The sequence below is a fragment of the Dama dama genome, chromosome X (genome assembly GCF_033118175.1).
Source record: "Dama dama isolate Ldn47 chromosome X, ASM3311817v1, whole genome shotgun sequence".
Classification (NCBI taxonomy): domain Eukaryota; kingdom Metazoa; phylum Chordata; class Mammalia; order Artiodactyla; family Cervidae; genus Dama; species Dama dama.
In genome coordinates this window covers 117,339,272-117,352,865 of record NC_083714.1, presented here as the reverse complement: position 1 = coordinate 117,352,865, position 13,594 = coordinate 117,339,272, and the positions used below count along the sequence as shown (strand labels likewise).

General features: G+C 40.1%; 1 protein-coding gene across 1 annotated transcript in view; it reads left to right on the top strand.

Annotated features, from left to right (window-relative positions):
- LOC133052282 (cilia- and flagella-associated protein 47-like) overlaps positions 1-13,594 on the top strand; it is a 53,099-nt gene that overhangs the window by 14,090 nt on the left and 25,415 nt on the right. Inside the window, exons 5-8 of the mRNA XM_061137085.1 lie at positions 1,933-2,161; positions 2,603-2,763; positions 4,408-4,529; positions 6,719-6,954. Coding sequence (XP_060993068.1) covers positions 1,933-2,161; positions 2,603-2,763; positions 4,408-4,529; positions 6,719-6,954 — 748 coding nt within the window. The remainder of the gene's footprint in view (positions 1-1,932; positions 2,162-2,602; positions 2,764-4,407; positions 4,530-6,718; positions 6,955-13,594) is intronic.

The following is a 13,594-nucleotide window of genomic DNA, read 5'->3' as shown; positions in this document are numbered from 1 at the left end:
AAGAAAGAGCTCCATTAAGGAGGTAGTAGTTGAACGAAACACCTGTTGTTGAGTAGAAATTGGCCAGCAAAGAGCAGTGGTGTGATTTGAACTGAGTGTGTGTGTGTAGGAGAGGTGGATATTGGTGATGGGAGTAGGTTAGAGGAATGATTTCAGACAGAGCAAGTAGAAGATAACTTGCTAGAGGTTAATACAGTGTTACAATCCTGAGATCTGAGGCAAAGAGACGGAGGTGAGGAGTGATGAAACCAGAAGAACAGAATGGTACAGGGTCCAGTTAAGGACCTTATAGGAAAGTTTTTTTTGTTGTTGGTGGTGGTGGTGGTTTTTTTTTTTTTTTTTTTTTTTGCTATACTTCTCAGTTCATTAGCAGGATATGCAGTCAGTATAATGAGTCACCACTAGTATTAAAACAATGAAATAGAAAACATCAGAATGCATCTCACATACTAAGTTCAAATGGCATTTTGTAAAACTTGTTTCATGGGTGTGTGCGTGTGTGTGTGTATTTTGCATTGCAGTGTAAAATGTATTTCTCACTGAAGGCCACAGTTAAAAAAAAAAAAATGTTTGAGAAACAGTTGTGAGCCCTGATTCAAGCTTAGGTTTTATTGTAAAGGCTGTGGAATCTCAGGAAAGTTTTAGGATTACTTAATTACTTTTCATTTTAAAAAGCTCACGTTAATACCAGTGTACAAAATCAAGAAGTATAGATGTGGAGTGGATAGCCTGACTAGAAACTATAATAGTAAGGCAGAAGAGAAATAATGAAGGCTTCAGCTATGGTATATATTAGGAGTATGGAAAGAAATGTGCAGAATGGAGGTATGTTATGGAGGTAGATTTGACTAGATTTAGTAACTGGTTATAGACAGGCAAAGTAAGAGGAGGTTCAGGTCTGTGGGAGAAGATCTTGACTCCAGTTTTGTAACGTTGGAATTGATTTGCTTTGCAGAATCCTTTGGAGCCTATTAGATTTACTTGTATTGAGTCCCATAAAAAATTTCGGTCTAGATGTATTGCTTTGAGAGTTGTCAGTTCATAAGTTGTAGATGAAGCATGAAGTGTTAAAAATAACTTTGAGAAAGTAGAGTATAAAAAAGTAGGAGAGAAACAGCATTATTCATGGAATTTACAAAATACCCAAGTCTTAGGAAAATAAGAAGGTAGAGTCTAAATAAGTTGAAGGAAAATCATGAAAGTATGGTGTCAAGAAAGCTAAGTGAGGGGAGATGTGTAAAGAGATGGTATCAACCATGCCCAGTGTGACAGAGATAGAGTGTAAGTTAAGGACTTTGGTGATGGCTGTGGTTTGGTCATTGATTTGTGCTATCTGACGGGGCAAGATTCAAAAGGATTGCATTTATGCCAGAGAGGGATAAATGTAAAGGAAGCTTCAACAGTAAATTCAGATTAGTCTGAAAAATGAAGTTTTTTGAGGGGGGATATTCATTTCAGCAAGTAAGTGGAGTTTTGCCGAGATACTTTGCTTCATAGAGAATTGGGTTATTAGGATGAAGATGAAGTTGTTGAGTGGACTTGGGGAAATGGGATGATTAGAAAAGAATCTCAGAATTCTAGAACTAGAGGTGGCCATATAAATCTTCTTATCTAACTCTAGTATTTACAGAATAATTGGTGATATGGAAATATCAATAATTTTTTTCTAGGTCAATTCATGCAGTTATTTTCCATCTTTGTTGTTTCCCAGAGACAATAAATTAGATTGCACATATGCCATTCTACTATGCAGGTTCAGACAGACAGAAGGACATAACAGTCTCTGTCACATAACGTGAAAGGAACTTCTCTTAGGTCTTCAAATTTTAATTATAATGTGATTTTATAAAATTTCTGCTTATATAAATATTTAGGAGAAAAAGTGTATAGAATTCTAATTAAAACATATATGTATAATTCATTATCTTGTAGAGTGAGTTTGCAAGATCGTCCAGACATATTCTTGAATATCAGAGCCTGTGTGGTTGAGCAGATTATTGAATTGTTAAACATAAATAATGATAGAAAGTTGGAATGCATAAGCTTTGGTTCTGTTTTCTTTGGAACGTCAAAGATTGAACGTGCACTTCTGTACAATAATAGCCCAGAACCTATAAATTGGGTAGCCATAATGCAAGATGATTCCGTTGGAGAAGAATTGGTAAGTAAATAATGGAACAGAGGAAGATCAGGTATTATGTTTTGAAACAGATTGTTTTGAACTTACTAATAACCAACAAGCTATTTAATTACTCTAAAAATGTTTTAACATGAAGATATGATTTCATTTCACATGTTTCCAAGGGTGACCTCAAAAAGTTAGTAGATCAAGCTGACCTTGATAGTAATCTATATCTGAAATAAACTAGATGGGTATTAATATGTCTTAGTGGCTAATTATGGGAGTTTATGTTCTCATCAATTTTTCAATAGTTGAAAGTTTTATGAGGTGCCTTGATCAAATTTATGTATGTTACTTTAAAGACATACATTCTCTCTATATCTAGCCTCTGGAATTTCAATAATTATTTTATGATTGCATTTTAAAATACTTTTTGTATATTTGCCTTAATATTCTTTTATTTCTGATTTTATATTACAGGGTACAAATATTAAACAAAGAACAGATGTTGCTTTAAATAATCTCGCCTACTTAAGGAAAATAAAGAGCATAGATATTACCACAATTATCTCCTGTGTTCCTAATGAAGGGAGGTTACTACCTTATCAAAAGATTTTAATTACGTTTTGTTTCAGCCCAAAGTAAGCAAAAATTAATTTCATTATGGTGTTACTGATCAATGGAAAGTATATTAATGGTACATTCATCAGATTGATTTTAATAGTGCAACTTGGCAGAAGGCACAGATTGGATTTTTCTTATTATGGTTCTAAATACTTCTAACACGGTTAACATTATTTTCAATATTTAAAAATGCTTCTAAACACTTTATTTTAAATTAAAAATCTCTCCAGACCTAGTGGAAATGAGATGGTGAAAGTTTGGGGTTGCTTTGAATTGTGGCCACAGACCAGTCTGTTCGACCAAGACCTTATTGTCCTTCCAGAAATAGTCACGCAGTGGCTAGGGGCATGGAGTTTGTTATAGATGCCTTCAAAGAGGATGCGGTGCTCCTGCCAGGGCCAAATACTTAGACTGAATATCAGAAATATTAGGCCTTTAGTAGCTGCTGGGGTCAACCACACTTGGTTGCAGAAATTCATATAAATGTTTAGGACTTTTGCCAATGTGTAGTCTACCCTGTGCTTGGTTTGGTTATTTAGTTTGAAAATATAATTGGTGATGCTGTTTTAAATATGCAGTAGCAATTTCAGGTACACTTGAGAGGTTGTAGTGTATGACAATAACTGATCCAATTGTCAGTATGTTGACCTTTTAAGAAGGCAGTGTTTAATGTATTTCTCTCTGTGGCAACCGGGTCACCTGGTGATACCAATTGTCTTGATGAAGACTGAGTTGTGGTTTAATTTAAGGAGGGTAATAAATCAAGTAATTGTTCTATTTGTACAATCTGTAATTGCCTTATTAATCATCCCTTCATGCGGGAAATTTCTTTGGTGAATCTGTAAGATTCTGTTTAATACACAATCTTTGAAATTCTAAATGTTCTTTGCACGGCAGTATGTTCATTTTATTTGAGAGTCTAGCATGAACTCAGAAATAAATATGATTTGTAGTCTTAAAGGTGTTCTCGATATGCTATTTGAATCCCTATGTAATATTTCACACCAACCTTTTGTGTATATATTTGAGTATCCATTGCTAAAAAGCTGAGCTCTAGGTAAGGCAAGTAAAGTTTGTGAGGGCACAAGCCTGTGATATAACCCATCTGTGTCTTTCGTCCTACTTCCTTTCTTCTCCTCTTTCCTTTGCTTTTCTCCTTTGCCAAGATTTGGCTGTTACCAAATCCTATTCTCCAAATTTCCTTTTCTCCTCTAACAAGAATGTGGCTAGAAATATATGCTTAGTCCATGGGAGGACATAAATATGTACCAGAGATTCGCAGTTACACCTGGGTGTAGGAAGGACTACTATAGAGAATTGAACAGAGACCTTAGCTAGCAATGAAGTTTGCCTGGAAAGAAAATCCTTTACACAGAACGTGGCATTGGAGGCAAGAGTTTGACAGCTTAGTGTATTTAAATCCCACTTATCTTGCAAATATCATCATGAACTCAGCTGTTTTGACTTCACATCTATGAGTGTGGCCTTCTTTTGCAAGTCTCAGTATCGTGTGGTAATTTTGGAAAATGGATCACAGTTATCTTTTTATTGCTGAATTTCATCTGTGTAGATTTAGGTATTGGGGTTGATATTCCCTTTTGAGAGATTAATAAAGTGTGTCATCTTTGCTTTAGAGATAATTGATTGTAATTTTCTCACAGGTTAATCATTGATGGTCAAAAGAATGATCCTACACATAGGCAAGACTATGCTGTTTTCTTGAGATTTGAGTCTGTAGGAACTAAAGATGGATTTTTGAGAGATGATAATCAAATCATCAAAAGTAAGTGTGAAGTGAACATTATCATCAAATATGTAGCTGTTTAAATTCTGTAAAACTTTGGACAGCAATATATGTAGAGGCAATTTAATGAAATGTATAATTATTGATGAGAATGAAAATGGAAACATTCAAGAGACCTTAACATGTCTTCTGTGGAACATTGAGAAAAGTCAACCTCAGAATCATTTATATAATAATTTTCCAATTTAAGTTAAATGACTTAATTATTTTAAGATGACAGTAGATAAACATGGTGATGTAGAGTTAAAGGAATAAAATAAAAACAAAAAACAACCTTGTTTCTTTTCTTTGTAAGCCTAGATTTTCTCTTAGAGATTAATATGGAAACAAATGATCTATTTCATCTTTACCAAACCTTTAGCTCTCTTAGGATCTACATAAAGTAACAGTTAAAGAATAAGACCTAGAGTTCTAGTATCAATAAATAGGATGCCGTATTTTGTTATAGGATATTCATAAGTGCATGTGCTTTGTAGGTCACATGTAAAAATGCAGTGGACTCTGTACATTTCAGGTAATGTTGGATGAGTTGGAGTGAGGAAAATGGAATTGAAGTTCAGTTTAGCAAGAAAGATCAAAGAGAAAATAAAAATATAGGCAGAGGAGAGATGAAATCCAGAAAGATGACCATGGCAAGATAAGAGTCTAGAAGATTTGAGTGTTGGTATGAGTGATGTCATTGAGCAGAGATGAACAGTATTCCTAGGGCAGAAATTGATTGCTCTGTTACTATGTATGCCATAGTTGGTGATACTGAGCTCTGTCTGCTGATCAGAGACAGAACATTTATTCTAGGCTTTCAAGTTAATCTAATTTTCAGTGGCTAGAGATAGAGATGCTAGGTTTGCCTTAGAATCTTGGATTGGCTAGTAACAGCATGAGTGAAGAAATATAAACCCTATTTTGGGGATTCTAGTTGTAATACTTTCTCTGCAAAACTATTCTTTCACTCAATCAGAGCCCTCATTTCATACTACCTTCTTTTCTAGTACCGTATCTCCAAAACTTCATGTTTACATTGTTTCTCAGCTTATATTCCATTGTTCATAATTTTAATCACTTTCCCCCAAGTATATGTAAATCTCTTGGCTCAACTCCCACTGTGACTGAGTGGAAAACCTCTAATCTGATTCAATTCAACTCTCAGCCTACTCCAGGGCTGCACCTCAGAAGCTAATTGGGCCAGTGAAGAACACAAAACCATTAATCCCAACTGAGTCCTGGCCTTTGCCATTCCTGCTACATTCCTCCACTCATTCACTTTCTCCTGATCTGAGATTAGTATTCACCCAGCTTCTCTTCTCCCCTGAAAACCCCAATCCTTCCTCCTCTACCTTCACTCTAAGTTGACAACTACAATAAGTGACCTAATAAGACATTTCCACTTGGATTTCTACCAGATGTCTCACACTTAACATGTCCAAAAAGAACTATTGGTTTCCCCATAGCCTGTCCCTCCTGAAGTCTTTCCTGCCTCAAGAAATGACTTCATTTCTTCCATCACTTCATTCCATCACTTCAGTTGCTTATGCCAAAAACCTTAGCATCATCATTTATTGTGTTCAATCTCTGATTCTACTGCAATCAGTCAGCAACGTTTGTTATCTCTACTGTCGAAAGTATATCTTATGTCGGATCATTTCTTACCATTCTTCTACTACTCTTCTGCAGCCATACTTCACTCCTGAGGGTTGTTTTTTTTGAGCATGCCAAGTCATTCCTATGTTAGAGTCTTTGTATTTGCTGTTTTCTGTATTTAGAATACACTTAAAAAATTTTTTTTCCCATGATTTTCTTCCAGGGTCCTTTATATCTTTGCTCATGTCTCCCTATCCGTTCTTTTTGGAGTTCCCCATATAAATGAGCAGCCCCAAGACATTGTACTCTGTTTCACCTTACTTTACCTATTTATTTTGTTGTCAGTGTCACCTCACTAGAATGTAAAATCCATGAGAGCAAGGACATCGCCTGTTTTATTCACTATTGTACCCCCAAGGCCTAGAAAAATACCGACACAGAGAAGGCATTCAGAAACTTTGTTGAATGAAAGATTGAATTAGATACCCATGGCTCATCAAGTCTTTCAGATGACACTATTTGGACTGAGCAAATATATTCTGGGTTCCCAAAACATTTTTAATATTAACAAACTATTACTGCTTTTACAGGTGACTCATTTCAGAAAGTGGAATTAGCCCTGACAGGCTCAGGACTTCCAGTCTTACTTCAGTTTGATCCTGGAAGGGTTCTTACGTTTGCACCTTGTTTCATGGGTGGACATTCAGAGATTCATTGTGTTATGCAAAATCGATCCAAATCCCTTCCTCTGATGTACCACTTTAAAAAAACTGCACATTTTAAAATTGATCCTCAAAAGGGCAAGATTGATGAAGGATGTATGCAGGTAAGATTATCATTCTATGCTTTCACATGCTTTAAATAGTTTAAGGTTGACTTAAACTATTTTAAATGGCTTAAAAAGCCATGCAGAGGATAAAAGCCTACATTTGTTGCACCAGTGTTTAGAAATTTAATCTCTTTTGTGGCCTAGTTATGAATACTTTTGTATCGGTACCTGTACAATATTCATAATTATTTCTTACGTGCCTTTCATGTGCCAAAATAAAAACCAACCAACTGTAGAGAAAGTAAAGAAGTGCAAAACATAGTTACTGCTCTTATGGATTTTTTTTTTTTCCTGAGAGAGTATGTATCTATGTGCCCAGGAGGTTGACCCCTAAACTTAAATATCCAGCACGGAGCTTTGACCCTCTCTCACAAGGGTGGATCCAGGAATGAGCCTGGAGCCCGTGTCTAGGGCAGTGGAACCCCAGGGACCAGAGGCGGGAAGCCTCTGAGCCAGCGGCTGCTGGTAGCGGCAAATGGCGAAACTGCCGTGGGAACCAGGCCGTCTTCCCCATCCCAAGAGCTGAGGATGGTTGGCCAAGCTTGGGCGCACACATGTGGGGGAAGTGGAAGTCCAGTGCCATGTGCAGAAGCTGCAGCCTGGTTCCGACCCAGTGCCAGGAGAGAGGTGGTGGCCGCAGTTTTGCCACCAAGAGGCCCAGGTCTTGCACTCCTGTGAGGCGAGGCGGAAGGGGGAAAGCAGGCCCTAGAGTCTGAGGACTAGCCGAGGCATGCATCCTTCCAGGCCCGCTCTTGAGAGGCTGGTGTGGAAGGCGCCCTGCAACTGCCGGGCATGGGCACCGTGCATCAGGGGCACAGTGAGGCGTGGGGGGTCGAGGCTGGCGTCAGGAGGCTCGCCGTCACCCGCGGAGTGCAGGAGGACAAGTCTCGGCACAGGTGCTGGTAGTTCGGGATGGGCTCCTACAGCGCCTCCTGCTGGCGCGGCGGGGACGCGTGCGGCCGCCGCAGCCAGGTCGCCACCTGGGGCCGCGCTGCCGGCGGGGTACCGGGGCCGCTCCCGGACCTTGGCGGCTTGGGTCCCGCTGGCCGCGGCTGCGTGGGCAGTGGATGCGCCCCAGCTCTGGCCATGAGCCCCGGGCGGTGAGCGGACCCAGCCCGCGCCGCCCGGCCCGGTACCCTGGCCTGGAGCAGCCCCGGGGGATGAACCTGGGACGCCGCCTCTTTCTCTCCAACGCTGTGCTGGGTAAGAAATTTTTTAATGCGTTACGGAAGCGTCAGACATACACACAAACAGATAGGGTTCAAGAAGAATGCCAAATGTCTTAAAACAAGATCTGTAACAAGGTGATATAGAACCTCCAGAAAAAGAGACACAGATGTATAGAACAGACGTTTGGACTCTGTGGGAGAAGGCGAGGGTGGGATGATCTGAGAGAATAGCACTGAAACATGTATATTATCAATTGTGAAACAGATCGCCAGTCCAGGTTTGATGCATGAGACAGGTGCTCAGGGCTGGTGCACTAGGATGACCCAGAGGGGTGGGATGGGGAGGGAGGTGGGAGGGGGTTTAGGAGTTGTAAATCCATGGCTGATTCATATCGATGTATGGCAAAAACCACTACAGTATTGTAATTAGCCTCCAACTAATATAAATAAATGGGGGGGGGGGGGGAAAGAACCTCTGGCCAGATAGAAAGGTCTGCCAAGATGGCAACGTAAGAGCCAGACCGTGAAGGTTGAGTTGAATTTTCAAATTGGAAACAAAATGCTTAATTGACGGAGGCCTTGGAGAGCTTCCCATGCAGAGCACAGAAGCTGAATGCCAAGATATACCTGTGCGCGCTAAGGACACTTTCTAGATGTCCGGTTTGCTTTTCCTCATTACTCAGTTCTTTCCCAGATCGTCTGCCACTTGTTTTGTGTTTGTTTTAAGTAAACTTTTATTGAATGTAGCCGCTCTTATTTGTTGCCTATTGTCTATAGCTGCTTTCATGCTACAAGGGCAGGTTAAATAGTTGTAAGTTGTATGGTTCACAAAGCCTAAATAGTTACTGTCTGGTAATTAACAGAAAAAGTTTGCTGAGTCTTGCTATAAACACCATTAGACAGGAGTGGTTTATTTCACCTGGGGTTCTTACCTTATCATCTTTCCTCCGATGCATAGTGGTTTGGTTCATAAAGTTATTGATGGAGGCTTTCTCCCAGTTGCAATCAAGAGCTATTGTATTACATGTTTAAATGCATGCAGTTAATATGTATAACTCTTCCTGCTTCATTAGAATGACACTCCCTCCCCCCATTTTCAATAGAGCTAATTAGTCTTCAGAGAATAACACATGCTAACCATTATGCAAAACATTGTCTTTTTAATGGCTTCTTAGACTAAGCACAGCACAACACATAGACTTCCTTTAGTCTGTCTCTTAATCTTACCAGCGTAATTCATTTTCTCCAGTAACCTGCATATCTTTCAAAACATAGTTGATTTTCTCTGATCAGAGAAGCTCACAAGGATCACAGGAATCTGGTCACTTTCTCTTAGCAGCCAGCTCCAAGTGTTAAAGAGTTTGAAGCTGAAAGACTGATTATCAATTTCCTACAGAAGCACTTTACACGAGGAAGAGAAAGTGGAGAGGAAGTTGAGAAAGAATGTAGTGAGCGGAACAAAATGAGTGAAAGATTTTAAAATAGCAGTGTTTTAGAAAAGATGGAAAATAATAGCCCAAAGAAAATAAAGGCTCTGATGAATTTATAATGTGGAAGGATATGTCCTACATCCTCTGTGATACTTTACTTTTGCTAGTTGAAATAAGATGTTTCAGAACTTATTGCGGCATCCAACTTCAATTTTGATTAGCATTATCTTAGGAATGGGCCAAGTACCCAGGAAACAAGAGAAATATTAAAGGATGAAATATATAGAAGGAAATGATAGTAATAGGCTATTTTTAAATTTGTGTGTGTGTGAGTCACTTCAGTTGTGTCCGACTCTTTGCGACCCTAAGGACTGTAGCCCACCAGGCTCCTCTGTCCATGGAATTCTCCAGGCAAGAATGCTAGAGTGGGTTGCCATGACCTTATCCAGGGGATCTTCCCAACCCAGGTGTTGAACCTGCATCTCTTATGTCTCCTGCATTGGCAGTCATGTTCCTTACCACTAGCACCACCTGTTCAGTTCAGTTCAGTTCAGTTCAATCACTCAGTTGTGTCTGACTCTTTGTGACCCCATGGACTGCAGGACACCAGGCCTTCCTGTCCATCACCAGCTCCTGGAGTTCACCCAAACCCATGACCATCGAGTCGGTGATGCCATCCAACCATCAAATCCTCTGCCATATCCTTCTCCTCCTGCCCTCAATCTCTCCCAGCATCAGGGTCTTTTCAAATGAGTTAGCTCTTCACATCAGGTGGCCAAAGTATTGGAGTTTCAGCTTTAACATCAGTCCTTCCAGTGAATATTCAGGATTGATTTCCTTTAGGATGGACTGGTTGGATCTCCTTGCAGTCCAAGGGACTCTCAAGAATCTTCTCCAACACCACAGTTCAAAAGCATCCATTCTTCTGCACTCAGCATTCTTTATAGTCCAGCTCTCACATCCATACATGACTACTGGAAAAACTATAGCCTTGACTAGATGGACTTTTGTTGGCAAAGTAATGTCTCTGCCTTTTAATATGCTGCCTAGGTTGGTCATCACTTTTCTTCCAAGGAGTAAGCGTCTTTTAATTTCATGGCTGCAGTTACCATCTGCAGTGAATTTGGAGCCCCCCAAAATAAAGTCTGCCACTGTTTCCCCATCTGTTTGCCATGAAGTGATGGGGCCAGATGCCATGATCTTAGTTTTCTGAATGTTGAGCTTTAAGCCAACTTTTTCACTCTCCTCTTTGACTTGCATCAAGAGTCTCTCTAGTTCTTCTTCACTTTTTGCCATAAGGGTGGTGTCATCTGCATATATGAGGTTATTGAGATTTCTCCTGGCAATCTTGATTCCAGCTTGTACTTCATATAGCCAAGCATTTCTCATGATGTACTCTGCATATAAGTTAAATAAGCAGGGTGACAATATACAGCCTTGACATACTCCTTTTCCTATTTGGAACCAGTCTGTTGTTCCATGTCCAGTTCTAACTGTTGCTTCATGACCTGCATACAGATTTCTCAAGAGGCAGGTCAGGTGGTCTGGTATTCCATCTCTTTCAGAATTTTCCGCAGTTTGTGGTGATCCATACAGTCAAAGGCTTTGGCATAGTCAATAAAGCAGAAATAGATGTTTTTATGGAACTCTCTTGCTTTTTTGATGATCCAGTGGAGGTTGGCAATTTGATCTCTGGTTCCTCTGCTTTTTTGAAAACCATCTTGAATATCTGGAAGTTCACAGTTCGCATATTGTTGAAGCCTGGCTTGGAGAATTTTGAGCATTACTTTACTAGCGTGTGAGATGAGTGCAATTGTGCGGTAGTTTGAGCATTCTTTGGCATTTCCTTCCTTTGGGATTGGAATGAAAACTGACCTTTTTCAGTCCTGTGGCCACTGCTAGATTTTCCAAATTTGCTGGCATATTGAGTGCAGCACTTTCACAGCATCATCTTTTAGGATTTGAAATAGCTCAATTGGAATTCCATCACCTCCACTAGCTTTGTTCATAGTGATGCTTCCTAAGGCCCATTTAACTTCGCATTCCAGGATGTCTGGCTCTAGGTGAGTGATCACACCATCGTGATTATCTGGGTCGTGAAGATCTTTTTTGGATAGTTTCTTTCTGTATTCTTGCCACCTCTCCTTAACATCTTCTGGTTCTGTTAGGTCCATACCATTTCTGTTCTTTATTGAGCCCATCTTTGCATGAAATTTTCACTTGGTATCTCTAATTTTTCCGAAGAAATCTTTACTCTTTCCCATTCTATTGTTTTCCTGTATTTCTTTGCATTGATTTCTGAGGAAGGCTTGCTTATCTCTCCTTGCTATTCTTTGGATCTCTGCATTCAAATGGGTATATCTTGCCTTTTCTTCTTTGCTTTTGGCTTCTCTTCTTTTCACAGCTATTTATAAGGCCTCCTCAGACAGCCATTTTGCTTTTTTGCATTTCTTTTTCTTGGGGATGGTCTTGATCCCTGTCTCCTGTACAGTGTCACGAATCTCTGTCCATAGATCATCAGGCACTTTATCAGATTTAGTCCTTTAAATCTATTTCTGACTTCCACTGTATAATCGTAAGGGATTTGATTTAGGTCATACCTGAATGGTCTAGTAGTTTTCCCTACTTTCTTCAATTTAAATCTGAATTTGGCAATAAGGAGTTCATGATCTGAGCCACAATCAGCTCCCAGTCTTGTTTTTGCTGACTGTATAGAGCTTCTCCATCTTTGGCTGCAAAGAATATGATCAATCTGATTTCAGTGTTGACCATCTGGTGATGTCCATGTGTAGAGTCTTCTCCTGTGTTGTTGGAAGAGGGTGTTTGCTGTGACCAGAGCGTTCTCTTGGCAAAACTCTATTAGCCTTTGCCCTGCTTCTTTCCGTACTCCAAGGCCAAATTTGCCTGTTACTCCAGTTGTTTCTTGACTTCTTACTTTTGCATTCCAGTCCCCTATAATGAAAAGGACATCTTTTTTGGGTGTTAGTTCTAGAAGGTCTTGTAGGTCTTCATAGAACCATTCAACTTCAGCTTCTTCAGCATTAGTGATCAGGGTATAGACTTGGATTACCTTGATATTGAATGGTTTGCCTTGGAGATGAACAGAGATCATTATGTCATTTTTGGGATTGCATCCAAGTACTGCATTTCAGAGTCTTTTGTTGACTATGATGGCTACTCCATTCTTCTAAGGGATTCCTGCCCACGGTAGTAGATATAATGGTCATCTGAATTAAATTCACCCATTCCAGCCCATTTTAGTTCACTGTTTTCTAAAATGTCAACATTCACTCTTGCCATCTCCTGTTTGACCACTTCCAATTTGCCTTCATTCATGGACCTAACATTCCAGGTTCCTATGCAATATTGCTCTTCACAGCTTCAGACCTTGCTTCTGTCACCAGTCACATCCACAACTGGGTGTTGTTTTTGCTTCGGCTTGGTCCCTTCATTCTTTCTGGAGTTATTTCTCCACTGATCTCCAGCAGCATATTGGGCACCTAGCAACCTGGGGAGTTCATCAGTGTCCTATCTTTTTGCCTTTTCATACTGCTCATGGGGTTCTCAAGGGAAGAATACTAAAGTGGTTTGCCATTCCTTTCTCCAGTGGACCACATTTTCTCAGAACTTCCACCATGACCTGTCTGTCTTGGGTGGCCCTACATGGCATGGCTCATAGTTTCATTGAGTTAGACAAGGCTGTGGTCCATGTGATTAGATTGGCTAGTTGTCTGCGATTGTGGTTTTCAGTCTGTCTGCCCTCTGATGGAGAAGGATAAGAGGTTTATGGAAGCTTCCTGATGGGAGAGACTGACTGAGGGGGACACTGGGTCTTGTTCTGGTGGGCGGGGCCATGCTCAGTAAATCTTTAATCCAATTTTCTGTTGATGGGTGGGGCTGTGTTCCCTCCTTGTTATTTACCTGGGGTCAAATTACGGTGGAGGTAATGAAGACAATGGCGACCTCCTTCAAAGATCCCATGCATGCACTGCGACACTCAGTGCCCCCAACCCTGCGACAGGCCATCACTGATCCACG